General features: G+C 42.8%; 1 protein-coding gene across 24 annotated transcripts in view; it reads left to right on the top strand.

Annotated features, from left to right (window-relative positions):
• The window catches only part of ADGRL2 (adhesion G protein-coupled receptor L2), a 560,560-nt gene that overhangs the window by 523,834 nt on the left and 19,378 nt on the right, over window positions 1–17,348 (top strand). For all 24 annotated transcript variants that reach the window (XM_077928532.1, XM_077928531.1, XM_077928533.1 and 21 more), the window contains 6 exons: window positions 1,328–1,450; window positions 1,713–1,918; window positions 3,233–3,406; window positions 4,493–4,699; window positions 6,443–6,663; window positions 8,692–8,758. In XM_077928532.1, the coding sequence (XP_077784658.1) occupies window positions 1,328–1,450; window positions 1,713–1,918; window positions 3,233–3,406; window positions 4,493–4,699; window positions 6,443–6,663; window positions 8,692–8,758 (998 nt within the window). The remainder of the gene's footprint in view (window positions 1–1,327; window positions 1,451–1,712; window positions 1,919–3,232; window positions 3,407–4,492; window positions 4,700–6,442; window positions 6,664–8,691; window positions 8,759–17,348) is intronic.

Raw genomic sequence — 17,348 nt, 5'->3', positions numbered from 1 at the left:
AGGTAGAGCACACATATGTCACAGACATTTCGAGGCTAGACCTTAAAATGGAAGAACTAATTTATGAATGGGAGAATGTCAGGTACATGGATTTGTGAATGAGGTGGTGCATGTTTCTGTTGCTAAAGGCGGAAGCAGAGTTTGCAGATGATCAGCTGTGGAATGCTAAGGATGTCTACTCCAAAGTAAATTCATCTAGGTTAAGTGGGCCTTTGGCTGTGAAGCAAATCCCCTTTGTACCAGGCCTGCCTGGTGGGCTGGGGAGATGGACTGGCTGGAAGCGCCCCGCCACCCAGCCATCACACTGCCAGCCACTATCAGCCTGCAGAGTGAGGTCAGCATGTAGAGTCTCCCCCACAATGACCAGAAGTACCACCAGTGGAAGCCATGTTCCAGGAAAGAGGAGGTGCTGAGCTGGACCTCTTCACTTGCTGGCATTGGTCCTGAGCTTGGCTGGATCACTGCATCACCTCCAGGCTGCTGCAGCAACCTGCTTTCTGCCTCCTCCAGCCATCTCCCCTGGCTGGTGTGAGAGTTGTGGATGCAGCGGTGGGTTCCACCACTCTGTCACACCCTGCCCCTGCCCAACTACTTGCTATCTAGTAACCATATTTCTTTCATATTTATTTTATCTATTTACGTTTATGAATATATACCCATTTTTTTCCTAGAAAAACAGCTGCTGGTACTCACCCTGCTACAGTTTTTAACAAGAACAAAAAAGAGGTGCCGGTACTGCATACTCTTGAGTAACCCCTGAAAAAAAGCACTGTCCATATCCTACCTTTCCCCAGAGTGGTGCCCATTGTTATTACCTCCAGCACCCCTTTAATTTAAGTAGGTTAGGCTAAAATACAATGACTGAGCCATGGTCACCCTACAGAGATTTAAGCCTGGATGCCCTCAGTCTCATTCTGACAGTTTTAATGATCTACTCCTCTGGCTTCCTGTTGCTGAGAGATTAGGCATAGCAATAGCAAGTAGGACACAAACACTAAAAATTCATGCATCATGGCTGCTTTGGTCTCCAAAAGTTAAGGATTTCTTCCAACTAAGAACTCTTGGGACTTTTGAAGTGATCTCTCTTAGGCTCACATTAAAACCAGGTTGGCTGTCATGTTCTTTGAACTGGCGTGCTGTTACTTTTGTGCATCTGCACTCGGGTTTGATTAAAATTTAAAGGAAAACGACTCCAATGCTACCGGTATGCATCTGTCATGTACAAGCAAGAAAATAAGCATCCCGAAAGGAAAAAAGGAAAAGGAAAACATCAGCCAAATCTGACCACAGAAAACAAAAACCTTCTTCTTGCTTTTTGTCCGCCTAGTCTTGGAAGTTGCAGTGCTGAGTACAGAAGGACAGGTGCAGGACTTGAAATTCCCCCAGGGCAACGCGGGAGGCAATTCTATCCAGCTCTCTTCGAACACTGTGAAGCAGAACAGCAGAAGCGGTATGTCTTTTGCAAACCATTTATTTTTCAGCTGTAGCAACTTAATTTTGGAAGGGTTTGCTGTGTTATAATAATACACCCTCAGCAACATTAAAAATAGCCAGTCGATAGCTCTCATTTGTAAATAACATTAGGCTGCCATTTTTCTTTCTTTCTTTCTTTTTTACTCAAATCAATCTTCCTGCACTAAAGCTGGGGAGGGATAGGCTATTTAAAACATGCCATGTTATTTAAAGTGACTATAATAGCTTTCTTTTCACAGGGTTAGCAAAGCTGGTTTTCATAATTTACAAAAGCTTGGGCCAGTTCCTCAGTACGGAAAATGCAACCATCAAACTGGGAGGAGAGTTTGCTGGCAGGAACAGTACCATCGCTGTGAACTCTGACGTCATTGCAGCCTCCATCAACAAGGAGTCCAGTCGCGTGTACTTGACAGACCCTGTTCTTTTCACCCTGGCACACATTGATGTGAGTTATGGTAATGAATTAATGGGAAGGTCATAAAATCAGCCAGAGCAAAGAGCAAAGAAGGGACGGGGGTGGATCTTTCAATTTGAATTTTAAATGTCGGACTAGGTCAGAGGCACAGGTTTGTTTAAGTCTACGAACATAAAATTAAATGAGCCTGGTTCAGTGATTATTAGAACTTAAGTGTATTCTTAATGAAAGCTAATTCGGTAATCAACATGAAAATGTAAATGGCTCTAATTTGTTCCTAAGTGAAAATTAACTCTTACCTTAGCAGCAGGACAGAAAAACACCAGCTCTTATGATTTTGCTTCCTTAATGCAGCAAAATTTTAATGGAACTTAGAGCATTTTGCTTTAATTCCATTCTGTCTGCTGGAGCCCATTCACTAATCGTTCAGATAGGTTTTAGTCAACGAGGGAATCTGGTGCTGTTTTCTGCATTCTGCTTGACACTAGGCTTAACTTCTCTGTGCTTGAACTAGTCAGGTGGTAGTATTCTGACTAAACATCAGGAAGAACTTTTTGACAATAAGAGCTGCTCAACAGTGGAACAGACTCTTTAGAGTAGTTGTTGTTTTTAGCAGAGGTTAGATGTCCATCTGTCATGTATGATCTAGCTGAGATTCCTGTATTGCAGGGGTTTGGACTAGATGACCCTCAGGATCCCTTCCAATGCTATGATTTTATTTTCCCAGCTGAGATTTTCCATTTACCAAAAGAGAAGACTCTTAAAAAAAGAAAGGAAAAATCCCCTATCTAGGTGTTTTTCCCCAGACCAGTTTTTCAGTTCAGTTTAATCTGAATTATTATGTCTAGTGATCCTTTAGACTTGATGGAAATTGAGAAAAGGAAAGTGAATTCGTTAGTAAATCCTCAATTATTCAAGAAGCCCTTTAGAGAAACTTCATGAATCTACTGCTGCAGGATCGGCAGAAATGGCCACAAGTGCACAGTATGAACATTGAACAGCAAGTAGGAAACTGATTGATTAAAATTAGATCTATAGTAATGTGGATTGCACGTTGGCATATTTTAAACTATTAGACCCACTTTATAACTAGGTGGTAGGCTTGTTCAACATGTTCTTGTCGGGTTTGCTACTGCTGGGTACAATCCACCACAGTCTATCCTAGGTCACCTTAATTGCTGTTTAATGGTGTATGAACCTATGGCCCTTATTCAATTGTGCTCCAAAACAGCAAACCACAAAAATGTGGAGAATGTAATCCAAATTGTATTCTATGCCCATTGTGCCATACTTGTCATTTCTGGGTTTACAGTTCTAATTTTCTTTCATCCTGGTGTTTTGCAGACCAAGAATTATTTCAATGCAAATTGTTCCTTCTGGAACTACTCTGAACGGACTATGATGGGCTATTGGTCAACTCAAGGATGCAAGCTGATTGACACAAATAAAACGCATACCACGTGTGCATGTAGCCACCTAACCAATTTTGCAATCCTCATGGCACATAGGGGAATTGCGGTAAGGAACAATGCCTTTAATCGGCAACCAAATGACATTTAGAAAACCCACTTTAACTTCTCTATGTTTGAACTATCTATACAGTCGGATGTTAGTATAATTTCAGGATCCTTCTGGACATCTCATTTCACAGTATTCCAAATATGACCTTTGTGTTCCTTAGGTTCAGATGTAAAATGAAGAAAAATAATGTGTCTGTTCAGCACCTTATATTTAATGCTGAATGCCATTTCATTAAAGGAGCTCAAATATACAGTCACCCCCTATCATTATATACCAATATTTTCTGCTTTCTGGCAATTTTAAGTTCTCCGACATACTCTTGCTTTCTCAAAGCATTTTGTAGATTTCTGATAGGATTGCAGTTAAGGCTGATTACTTGAAAACCCTGCAAATTCACATTGGGACTGGTTAACTGTTGACAAAGGGATGGATATTTACACCTTTCAAAAGCATACTTAAAAGGGAAGTGTGTGTTCTGCTCTGCATTCTCTAGACCCAGGTAATATGTATCTGGATGGCATCAGTTCTGAGGGAAAATAAAAAACTACCAAGAACTATAAAGTACAAGTTCTTCTAGATGCTACTGAGCTATGGAAATGATAATAAAGGATGTTAATTTTCTCTTACCTGGCCATGAGCTGTATCACTGGCCAAGGAGCCTGACAGCCTCACCTACTCTAACTGGATCACACAATGAGAGTTATTCATCCATTCCATTTATGGAACATATGGTTTATACGGAAGATCTCTCATTTCCTTAAATTTCCTTAACAATGCTTTATTTGTGCATTGAATATAGAAATTATGTTTTCCCTCCCCTGCCCTCCTTCCCAAACATCCCTTAGGCTTAAAACGTGGCATGTTATTGGAAATAATAATAATAATAATAATAATAATAATAATTTTTTCCAAAGTTACCGGTAGTTCATCTCCAGTGTTTATCTCTGTAACTGTCAATGAACAGGCTGTTGTGCTGTCCTTTGAACAAAGTTGGACTTTCTAAGTGTTAGCGAGAAACTTGATATTTTAGTTTTGTATTGATCAGTGACCACACTAATTTTCTTTACTCTTCATCATTTCCAGTACAATGGAATGCATGGTTTACTCCTCACTGTCATCACCTGGGTAGGGATTGTCATTTCCCTTGTCTGCCTGGCAATTTGCATCTTCACTTTCTGTTTCTTCCGCGGCCTTCAAAGTGACCGAAACACAATTCACAAGAACCTTTGCATCAACCTCCTCATTGCAGAATTTATTTTCCTAATAGGCATCGATAAGACGGAGTACAAGGTAAGCCCTCTATGTTTAACACACATCTGAAGATACCTCACTGAAAGGAATGGTAGCAGTCAAGTATTTGATGGCCAAAAGAAGTTTCTCAGTTGTCTGCTTTTTCGATGCAACCTGTAGCCACTTTCCCCATGGGCGGGTAGGTTGCTCAGGAAATAATGGCAGGCAGAGAAAAGGTTGAACAGCTAATGTCTGAAACTTCTCATTTAGATGCAAAGATGGAACTATCTCATTTAGCTTGAGAGCGTTGAGATTTTGCAGGGAAGATGAGTTTACCACTATATATGGCTTAGAATTTACTATGCCACAAAGACTTACACCCGTTTAGATTAAACAACAAAAAATATTGATGCCATAGAAGGTGCCTGTTCAATGTCGTTAAGTTGGGAACGAGTAGAAGCTTAATAAGCCTGTCAGAGAGTTTCTTGTGAGGTATTGTTTAGCATTTAAGCCACCTATTGACCAAGAAGATTTTCCTTCAATACAGTGGTACCTCGGGTTAAGTACTTAATTCGTTCTGGAGGTCCGTTCTTAACCTGAAACTGTTCTTAACCTGAAGCACCACTTTAGCTAATGGGGCCTCCCACTGCCGCCAGGCCGCCAGAGCACGATTTCTGTTCTCATCCTGAAGCAAAGTTCTTAACCCGAGGTACTATTTCTGGGTTAGCGGAGTCTGTAACCTGAAGCGTATGTAACCTGAAGCGTATGTAACCCGAGGTACCACTGTATTGTGTGTGTATTAGGGAGGGAGGGAGATCATACGTGTACAAGTGATGACAATTCAGATTGATGTATGGTAGTTTCTGTTATTTATGTTCATTGTTCAAGATCATTTATTGTAATCCAGTGAAACAGATTTTGCAGCTCCACTGGGACGAATGGAACTAAGGAAGCAGTTAAATGCTTAACTCCCAGTTGGCTGCAGTGGGTTCTTAGATAAACCTGCCTCTTGTCCGGTAGATGTACCTAGCGCCCCCAGATACAGGAGAATGTTACACAGAAATAATACATTCCTATCCTTAAGAGATAGAAAGCTATGGAATTCTTTTCCTTTGTGTGTCTTCATTTCTCACTTCAGATTAGCCTTTTCCTAAATCTCAAGGCATGAGGCTGAACCCATGGTTTTTCTAAAATAAGCTGCCCTTAGAATTGAGTCAGTCGGTAGGGTTTTGTTCTGCACTCATCTACAGAGTGTGGCTAGTGATATGATAGCAGATCTTCCTAAAAATAGAAAAAGCAACGATATTTGATATTTAAAGGGAAATGGAATATTCTGACGGAGGCATAAGAATTTTCAACAGAAGGTATAAATAATACATCTAGTAGCTGGGGCTCTTTATCTTCTTGTACCAAATCATCTGCAATATAAGCCTTACAGCAGAGTGTTAACATTGCGCTACCAAAAATTAATGGACTGCTTGCCACACTTGATATTCCATTGCGTCAAAGAATGCTAATAGGCACATACTTTCCATATCTTAACTCACAGAGTGCAAGAGAGTAGAAGCTGCAGCTACTGGGAACACAATACAGTTTTCAGTAGTTATGAATATGAAGTTTTATGTTTGGGGGGGGGGGCATTGTGTGTATGGTGGGGGGTTTCAATTATTTCATATACAGTATGCTGCCATTACAAACCAAGCTGTTAACATCCACATTATTTCGTTTTCTGAATACATCAGATTAAGTGGGAAGGTTGAAAAGTGTTGCACCTTGCATTTGATTGTTTCTTTCTCTTTGCAGATTGCATGCCCAATATTTGCAGGCCTCTTACACTTTTTCTTCCTGGCAGCCTTTGCCTGGATGTGCCTAGAAGGGGTGCAGCTCTATCTCATGTTAGTAGAAGTATTTGAAAGTGAATATTCTAGGAAGAAGTACTACTATGTTGCTGGCTACCTCTTTCCGGCCACTGTTGTTGGTGTCTCGGCAGCTATCGACTACTCCAGCTATGGAGCACAAAATGCGTAAGTAATTGCTAGTGACCTGAGTGTTTCAGGCGATTTTTTGATTTTTTTTTAAGCGTGTTAGCTGTCAGAGCCCCTGACAGACTAAAATAGCACCAGAAAGCTTTATTGGTACGAGAATGGCAAGGCTGTGTGCAAATTCCAATCAGGTCTTTTGTAATTTTCTAGGTTCAGAGAATTTGTACCCTGGAGAGGCAAGATTCTAAATCACCACCTTTCTTTTTAACACAAAAGATTGACCCGAAACAAATTGGGAGAAAAAGTAAATAACTTTTTGGGCCTCCAATGAATATTAAGTAAAATAAAACAAAATAAAATTCTACTTTACTTAAAAGTATCTGGTTTGCTTTAACCCCCCCTGCCCTAGTTTTAAGCTAACACTTCATTAGATTTCTTTGTTCAGCATGCTTTCTAGTCAGTTCTCTTTCTGGAGAATGATAGTGCAGTGTTTCTGCCCCAGTGGTTCACTTTGATAATATTTATCGGGAAAGAATCGGATTAAAATTAGCCCACTGTTTTCTATTTGTAAAAAGTAGGGATATTTATACAAAGTGACAGAAGGTAGACCCCCCCAATATATATATATATATATATATATATATATATATATATATATATATATTTCTGAGGGTTTATGTTGCTAGAGGCATAAATGTGCCTTCCAATAGAGTTTGTCCTTTGATGAAATTAGTTACAGTATGGGCAGATACTGCTGGAATACAAGCAAGCTGCTTGATTCTGCTGTTGATGGAAGACAAACGAAAGCGATTCCGTAGGGAGCTGTGCTATATGAAAAGTGAATCAGTAAGTGAAGTGAGTCCCGATAAACTGATGCGTAATTTAGTTTAATCCTGTTTGGGGTTTTTTTGTTTTAACTATTAAATTTGCAGCAGTAGGGCTGAGGCATTTTGTTTGCATTATGCTGCTCTGCAGAAGAAGAAGAAATATGACATTTAATCATTTTCTGAGTTGGCGTTCCTTGGGGATAGTCAAGTGATGGACAGCTAAAAGCATGTTTTAAATGCACAAAGAAAAGCTGTGGGGGGAGAGGGGGACCCACATCTGTACTCTTGCCTGGGTTCACGGCCTATATCAAATACTAACCCAAAAGGAAGCAGAGTTGCTTAATCAAATACCAGGCTTTTTGTGGTTGCCCTGTACTTCCAGGTACCCCTCTGGGTTGATTAGCTGTACCACACAGGGCATCATCTTAATGCTTGATGCTTTTCAACTTGCTGGTTGACCCCATTCTAAGGTGAGCAGTACCAGTGGCAACATCACTATTTTTTTGTTGCATTTCATTGAAAAGAAGTGGCGGGGGGAGAGAGGGAGAAATAAATAAGCTTGAATGAGAAGCATTGAAAAAGGAAAATGGATGTGGCCTTGAGTTTCATTCTGAGGTTTGATAGGTTCCAGATTTGAAAAGTGTAAAAGGTACTATAGCACCACCATCAATGGTGTGTGTGTGTGTGTGTGTGTGTGTGTGTGTGTGTGTGACGTGCAGGTGGTTTGCAATAGTGTGAAGTAAATGGACTGATAGGCAACAATTAATGAATGTAAAGATGAAAGCAGGTGATCATAAGGAAGTCTTGTTGAACAGCCTTAGTAAAAAGCTCAATAAACAGACACATTCTCAAGCATATGCTAGTGTTCAGAATTACATCTCCATGCATTTAACTGAAAGAGAGTGTTGCATGGCTGATTTTCTCAACGTAGAACACTTATGGTGTGCTAATGCCGTTTCCCTTGGTGCCCATGCCATTGAACGATGTTAATCTCCTCCCACTTGGCACTCCAAATCATGCTCAGGAATAACATACCTACAAGGAAGCAAGACAGCCAGGTGTGTATGGCATCCATTTTCAAGAATAGGTTTTATATGGATGTCCACATGGGGTTACTGCTTAAAAAAAGGTCACATCATAGCCAGTCCATGTGAGTAAGTCCTAAGAGATGTCTACTTTCCATTGGTAACATAGAGTGTATGTGCTGTTCTCACACCACTTTTCTTTTATTTTCCTGTAACAGCTGCTGGCTCAAGGTTGACAACTATTTTATCTGGAGTTTCATTGGGCCTGTTACCTTCATTATTCTGGTAAGAATACTTTCACTTTCCTTTCCGCCCATCTGCCTGCCTCTCTCCCAATCCACTTTATTTATTACAGTGGAAATGACCAAAATACTTTGAAAGTCAGGTTATATTTGCTATGAAACTGTCATAGCAAGAGCGCTTTTGGATAAGACCATAGGCCCATGTTCTCCAGCATCATTTTCTCACCATAACCACCAACCAGATGCTCATGGAAAGCACACTTCTCGTGGGTTGTCTCTGATACTGATACTGGAGGTAGAAGACAGCCATCACAACTTCTAGCCTCTGAAAGTCTTATTTGTCTAACTGCCTTTTAAAGCTATCCAAGTTGGGGGGGGGGGGAGCACCACATCATGTGGCAGGAAATTCTACTATGCACTGTGTTCATTTTGACTGTCCCAGTATTCAACACTCCAATATTCAACTTAACTGGATGACCTTGGGTTCCAGTATTGTGAGATACGGAAACCTCTCTCTGTCGTTTGTACACAAATCGGCGAATTTCAACTAGAGACTTCGTACCATTATGATGGCATGTGAATCACAAGTCTTAGTTTTGATTTGTGCACAGTGCTATTCCCCCCCCCCCCCTTGAGATGATACTTTTGGGATTTCTGTATTTCCTTCTGGTTTCAGAGCCTTTCAGATATCTTTGTAGAATCATAGAGTTGGAAGGGACCCCAAGGGCTGTCTAGTCCAACCCCCCGCAAAGCAGGAACCACAGCTAAAGTATCCCTGACATATCATCATTTATTGAATATTATCTCTGTACCTGCTGAACTAAAACAGTGCTGTTTTAAAAGCAGTTCTGTTAATAGGCTTTTATTTATTTATTTACTTACTTTCTTTTATTATACTTTGCTCTTCATCCAAGAAGTTCAGAGCTTTGTATAGATGGTTTTCAGGTGGTGTCCCACCCATGTACTTGTTTAGGAAAAGACCCTTTTAATTTTAGCAGTTATCATGTGCCTTCAAACTATTATTCCTCACACATTCTATGATACAAATGCTAATGATCCTTTTGGGAGGGAAGGTATCATTTTTCATTTTACCAAACATCGCTGCATTGTAGCTGATGTGTTGGTGCAAAATTCAGCCTTGTTCAAGAAGAGATTTATCTTCTTGGAATAGTCTTACAGTCTCAATCTTTAAGCCACTATATGTATTGAGTCGTACCCATGGCACCTAATGTCATTCTGTAGAACTGAGTTGCCAATCTTTATCCTTGATTGCCAGTTGAGTCCAGAGAAGGCAGTTTTTTTCTCAGCAAAGCTGTACGTTATACGCAGACAAATAGTATTTATTTTCCCCATCATGTTCATTGTGTTAATCATACTGTAAATCACATTATTGAAATGTTTTGAAAAACACTGTACATAATGCACAGAATTGAAATCAGTGGCTTGGCTTGCCCCTCCTCCACATTGCAGAACACTCCTGAGAGTCGGGGACAGACCCCTCTTGCATAGTGTGGGATGTGGTGCAGAGGGAATCAGTATCACTTGTGACTTATACCAATTCTCCCTTGCCATTGCATCCCCTACAACACAACTCATGCCAATCAGGAAGATTAATCTGTATGTGCAATATTTATCATGGTTGAACAGTAAAAAAACAGAACTATTTGGCTTGATCATTGGCATATGGTATACACAGATTGCACAACATAGCAGTCCGGTGGCAAAATCTGATTCTAGCTAATTCACAGTATGGCTGAGGATTTGACAGGAGGTAAAATACTCCTGTGGTTAAACAGGATTTCTTTCTTCATTCTTGAAGTTCTCACTGGCATATAAGAAGTGTGCATCATAGAGCAGGTACATCATTCATATTCACACAACTATAAGAATGGTGTTTCGTTTTTTTAAATTTCTCCTTTCATCATCTCAAGCAACACGGCTGATAGAAGCGTGTGCAGAGGAAACATGGCACAGCAATTTATTTGAGATATGCCAGTATAGATAATATTGGAAGTGATGCTCCCACTCCTGACTTTTTAGATCATAATTAAAAATGGCAGCTTTTAATTCTGTATAGCAGCATGTAGGACTCCTTGGTATTTTTTGAAAGAAACATTACAGGCTGAATCATCCAACTGAGCACTTTTCCTCATGGTACAATTTCTGTTGTTCATGGAACACAACACGGAAGCTAGAACCTCACCGAAATAAGCCATAGCCACTTCCTTTCTCTCCAAAGGGGCAAGTCGTTTCTTTCAAAATGTGATTGTTTCATAGTAAGGTGAGATAATCTTGCATGTTATGCTTCCCCTTCCTGTTTGAAGCCTGGAGTGTGGCAATAGGAGTTCTGCCACATCAGTAGCAGAGGGCATTGCGGTGTGGCACCACCACTCCTGCTCTCCAGTTGGGCTGTGTCACTGCTGCTTACCAGGAGGCAGAGGAGGAGTAGTTAGGCAGCAGTGAGCTGGTACAGTGCCCAACACACCGGAGGAACCAATCCAGTTCTCCCGCCAGTGCCTCTGTAGTGTGCCAGCCTCACTGCTGCCTCATCCCTCCTCTCCACCTCCCAGAAAGCAACAACGGTGAAACAAACCAGAGGTTAGGTGAGTGGTGCCATGGCACCATGCTGTCTGCTACTGCTTCCTAAATTATTAAAAATAATAATAATCCCAACAAGTGAACTTCAGTACGCCAGGGAGAAAGTTTCTAGCCCATATTGCACACTTAGAATGCTGAGGACTATGGGTGTTTTATGTATTTAAAAATTGCATCTCCTACCTGCAGCCTGAAGTACTAGCCCATTCTGCCACCTCATTTGCACATAATTCTGTTGCAAGTGGACTGGTCACAGGCGTGGGAATAAAGTGGCTGAAAGTAATGTGCGAGCTAAAGTTCAGTGAGCCAGGGTCTTGGTATGTCTCCTTTCCTCTTTTTTTTTACAAAAATAACAGCATCATTTACTGTGAGCAGTACTTTCTTTGGGGGTTTTTCTCTCCCCCCCCTCTCTTTCTCTGTCTTTAAATAACATTACACTTTGTGTGGGCCTTGGGCATTGAGGCAGATATTGGTGTTTCCTCATAACCAGGTCAGAGTGAAAATCGGGGTGAGGGACATTTAATCATATTGACCATGTACAGTCAGAGTCTACTATTATTTACCGGCCATGACATTATTATCCTCCTGCAAATCATTTAGACTGAGAAGTGAAAGGCCTTTGGGAGCAGTATTCCCAACTTCAAAAAATATGAAACAGCAGGTAGCAATCACTGCACAGTTCCTGGGAGTAATTCTTCTCTGGCAATTGCTTTGCCCTCTAATCGTACCGACCAAAAGAAAAGGGAGTGTAATGATTCGAGAACAGTGTAATGTGAACAGTGTAACTGCAGAAGAGGTATGGGTGTACATTAATGTATATGCGCCATTCAAGAATTTACCATTACAATCTTTACAAACATATGGCGATGGTTGTATAACAACAACAGCTGTTGCTGTTGCTACTATTTAACGATTTATTTAGCCCCAACAATGTGCTGCAATAATCGTGGAATATTTGTTAGCTGGAACGCAACTCTCAATGCAGAGTATGCTAGAGTCAGCCCAATACTGGGCTGCCTTCAACTAAATTATAGAGAAAGTAGACTACTGTGTATGACTCTGTTAAATACAGCGCACTGAAAATGGAGTTTGTGTTTGTAGTCCTTAACAGAAAAGCTCATAATGTGTGAGCTACTTCTAATGGACTTTCAAACTCTACATTATAGGTTGTGCCAAGCTTTTTGGGTCACTATTGAGTATGAAACACAGAAAAACAAAAAAACAACCCCTCATTTCTTCCTTACACATATGTAGGCACACCCAGCCAGGAAAAGCAAACAGCAGATAGTTAATTCTCTATTTACAAAAGCAGCTCCTTAGGCGCACCGGATACCTGCACTTGTCTACATAGCTGTTTTCCAAGTTTGTGTCTGGGCTTAGGTACCCTTGACTGACGTGAGTGCATACACGCAACCTGGGCCTTCTCAGATACGGTGGGCAGTCTCTTCCTCCACTTCCAACCTGTCCTGCATGCCCACCTCCAACTCTTGACTGCTCGGACCCTTCCTCTTCTCCTTTCCTGGCTCCTGGGTGGCACCCAACCCCATAAATCTCTGCCCCTCCTCTCCTGGGTTCGCCTCCGCCCCCTTGCCTCCACCACATATTCGTCAAGTGTTTCCAGTCCCTCTCAATATGTTACCTTGTGCATAACTGTTATCATGTGTACACAGAACACGGATGTGTACACTGAATTAAGAACAATCACACAGTTTTAATTTACTGGCTTTAGAATTTGAGATCTTATTCTTTTCCCACCTCCAGCCCACATACACAAAATTGTAGACTCCTTTGGGGGAAAGACTAATACACCCATTAAGGAACAGTTAGATAAATTATAGCCTATACTGATCTTAATTGATAAGTTGCAGAAAATAAAAGCCCGAGTGTCGGTGATTTAATGGACCGCTATCAGCATTTATATGATCTTGAGGCTTTAGTCCATTGTAATTCAAGCAAAAGATTTATTTAGTACATTCTCAGATAAGATTCTGTGGCCATGATAATCTAATATAAATTTAGGCACTCATGATCTTGTTGAAATTGGCTGCTAATTTGAGGGAAGGAGATGGGCAGTATAATGTTATCTATTTGTTTTAAAGGAACTGGAAGAAAATTGTGTTCTTTGGGAAGAGTAAGTGTTCAAGGGGAAATCTGCAACTGGATGTTCCATTGACTTCGTCCTTTTATCAGAATTTTTGATACATACACCGATTTTTATATAAGCTTTTCTGCCTTCCTTAAAAATAAGAATTGGGCATATTGGTCAGAATTAGGATCTCATTGTTTTGAATGGGATCAAGCACATGCAGCTCTGCACTGCGTTGTTGACTATGTATTTCTGTGTTTCTTGATCACAGCCTTTTTATTTATTGCACGCCTTGCTGTTTTTTGCATTTTAAGTAAATATCACTACCCTCCCTTTCCTTGCCATACACCCAACCACCCGATGCTTTCCCTCTTAAGGTTAGGTAGGACCGCCTTCCCAAATAACCTTGCCCGTTCTCGGCGCTTTAGGAAACATGCGGCGTTCGGATCCTTGAAGGAGAGCGGTTGACTTTCCTTTCAGACTACGGGGCACCGGGGTTATTGTATCTATGGAAGAAAGCATGTGTGAGAGTAATGAGCAGTGGAACGCCATTAGTATGCCTGAAATGATTTAATGAAAGCTTGGATCATGACACGTCAGGAGCTGTTCTTATCATTTGGACAGCTCCATCTGCATCCTTAATAATTAATTAAGTTCAGGGAGAGTTCAGCTTTGCGCACTCCTTTCGAAGGGCTCCTTCAGACAACACTTCTCGGGCTGCCAGTCCCAGAGAGGAATAGGCTTCTGCTTGGCTAAGAGCAAGGATCTGCGAGATAGAAGAGCAATTTTAGAGCTTGCCTCTGCCAGGTAACAAAAGCTCCAGGGAGGACAAACAGGGTCAGAACATGTGCAGTTCAGCTAGGTTACCTCGGAGTGGTGTTTCTGTTCTTCTGTCTTATCATATCCATGTCAGCACTTCAGGCTGTGTGGAATGAATTTTAAGCTGCTAAGCTCAATGTAATTCAATTGAGCAGCTTGATGGCTTTAATAAAACAAACAGTGCACTCTGGCAAACTCTGGTCAGAAAAGCCCACACTTGATTTTTTGTCTTTTGCCTCTTTTCGCTTTAATATAATTCAAGGAGGTTCGAGGTTGGTTAGACGTGTCATTTGTGTTGAGCTCCTGAGAGAGATTCTCATGAGCCTTAGGAATCGCCTGCAGGAAGATGACTGACCCAAAGCATTCTGGATGTGGTTCTGTTTCATGAATAGGGAAACATATGATCTCTAAAGAGATGACATTACTTCTCCTTAGTGATACTGTCCATCCAAGACAAAGTAACTTTGCAGCGATAGCATAATAGGCATTGGGATTTCACCCACTGGTCAAAGTATTGGCAAATCCTCAGTGTGAATAATGGAAGTTTTAGAAATTTAGGCATAGTTCTTGTGCTAGCTGTATGGAGAGGGATGTCTAATACTTTATGCTTACCACATCCTAGAAAAATGAATTCACGATAATGTGATAAACTTCCGTGATTCAAGTACATGTTTCCATAGCTGCAGGTGCCATGTCAGCAATACACCATTCACTTGTTTATTAGTTTGGTGACATATAGCAAATTAAAACGACCACTTTTGGTGGAAGCAGGAGAACTGAAACTAACCCTGAACTGAAACTAGTCCCCCACTACTGCCACTGAAGAGGTGATCAGCATAAAGATGACATTGTGCCAGGTTGGGCTTATCACATCTTGGTTTTGTAAGCCTTTTCTCCACACACGTTGCCTCTTCTCTGCCCCTTTCTCAATTACACCAGGAACACTTCAATCAACTGTCCTTTCCCATTACATCTCAACTGGAAAACTATGGTTACCAAGTTCTCAAAACACAGCTTGAAGTTGGTTTAAGATCCTAACTTTTTCTGTACCTGGTAACCATGGTTTACCAGTTCAGGCACAATGAGAAACTATGGCTAAGTAAGTGATGTCTTGCTTTAACTGCATCAAGGAAAGGGGTTGCATATGCAGGCACAAAGCTTGTTCACAATACAGTGGTGCCTCGCAAGACGAAATTAATTCGTTCCGCAAGTTTTTTCTTCTTGCGAGTTTTTCGTCTTGCGATGCACGGTTTCCCATAGGAATGCATTGAAAATCAATTAATGCGTTCCAAGGGAAACCGCCTTCAGACCAGGTCCGGGGACAGTCTCTCCCCCGACCTCTTCTGAAGGCTGGGGGGGGGCTGGGGGGGAACAAGGGCTTCGCTGCCGACCCCCAGCATTTTAAAATCTCACCGGGACACGGGGAGATTTTAAAATGCTGGGGGTCGGCAGCGAACGCTTCGCTGATCCCGGGACGGCAGGCAGATCTGCACCGCCATCCAGAGCGGGGCGGGACTTAGCGCCCCGCTCGGGATGGCGGCACAGATCTGCCTGCAGTCCCGGGACGGCAGACAGCTCTGCGCTGGCATCCAGAGCGGGGCGGGACTTAGCGCCCCGCTTGGGATGGCGGCACAGATCTGCCTGCAGTCCCGGGACGGCAGACAGCTCTGCGCTGGCATCCAGAGCGGGGCGGGACTTAGCGCCCCGCTCGGGATGGCGGCACAGATCTGCCTGCAGTCCCGGGACGGCAGACAGCTCTGCGCTGGCATCCAGAGCGGGGCGGGACTTAGCGCCCCGCTTGGGATGGCGGCGCAGATGTGCCTGCAGTCCCGGGACTGCAGGCAGCTTTGCGCGGCCATCTGGAGCGGGGCGGGCTTCGCCCCCGTCTCCCGATGGCCGCGCAGAGCTGCGCTGATCCCGGGACGGCAGACAGCTCTGCGCCGCCATCCCGAGCGGGGCGGGACTTAGCACCCCGCTCGGGATGGTGGCGCAGATCTGCCTGCAGTCCCGCGACTGCAGGCAGCTTTGCGCGGCCATCTGGAGCGGGGCGGGGCTTCGCCCCCGTCTCCCGATGGCCGCGCAGAGCTGCGCTGATCCCGGGACGGCAGACAGCTCTGCGCCACCATCCCGAGCGGGGCGGGACTTAGCACCCCGCTCGGGATGGTGGCGCAGATCTGCCTGCAGTCCCGCGACTGCAGGCAGCTTTGCGCGGCCATCTGGAGCGGGGCGGGACTTCTCTGCTGTCCCGGGGAGATTTTAAAATGCTGGGGGTCGGCAGCGAACGCTTCGCTCCCGCCCGCCAGCATTTTAAGATCGCCCGGGGCAGCGGAGAAGTCTCTGCTGTCCCGGGAAGGCAGGCGGGGGGGGGAGCAAAGACTTTTGCCCCCCGCCGGCCTTCAGAAGAGGTCCAGGACCTCTTCTGAAGGCCGGCTGTGGGCGAAAGTCTTTGCTCCCGACCGCCAGCAATTTAAAACAGGTCCCCGGAGATTTCCCTATGGGCTTTCGTCTTGCGAAGCAAGCCCATAGGGAAATTCGTCTTGCGAAGCGCCTCCGAAACAGAAAACCCTTTCGTCTTGCGGGTTTTCCGTCTTGCGAGGCATTCGTCTTGCGGGGTACCACTGTATAATATAACAAAGCTTATATCCAAAATATCACTATCCTACACCACACCCAGTTCTACTGGTGCTACCGGATGGGCCTTTTAGTATTTCAGATGGCTTTCATATAATAATAGTGCAGTAGTAGAAATGGTTTTGTTGACTTTATTTTACAGAGTTCATAACAGTGTACTGTTTTGGGAAATTGTGGTTTACAAATAAAGAAAATACAGACAATATATGTATTGTGCTCTTGTGCCTGGGATTTCATGCATGGCTCATATTGTGAGCTAGGACTAGGCATGCAGAAGTCTCCTTCTCCACGCACTTCACCCTCACTCAATAGGTCCACAGTTCTCACACTGGAATCATTAATCACAAGAAAATTACAAGATCATTTTATAGTGTTATGACAGCAGAAATCTTTCCGTGAGTCAGTTTGAATCAATTCCTTGAAGGAATCGATTCAGTGGCTTTCAAGGCGCACACAGTATTAATGTTCTTTAAGAAATTAAGCATTTAAACTGTCATATATA

Source organism: Podarcis muralis, chromosome 5 (genome assembly GCF_964188315.1).
Source record: "Podarcis muralis chromosome 5, rPodMur119.hap1.1, whole genome shotgun sequence".
Lineage (NCBI taxonomy): Eukaryota > Metazoa > Chordata > Lepidosauria > Squamata > Lacertidae > Podarcis > Podarcis muralis.
The sequence above is the reverse complement of the archived record's forward strand: the minus strand, read 5'-3'. Positions and strand labels throughout refer to the sequence as shown.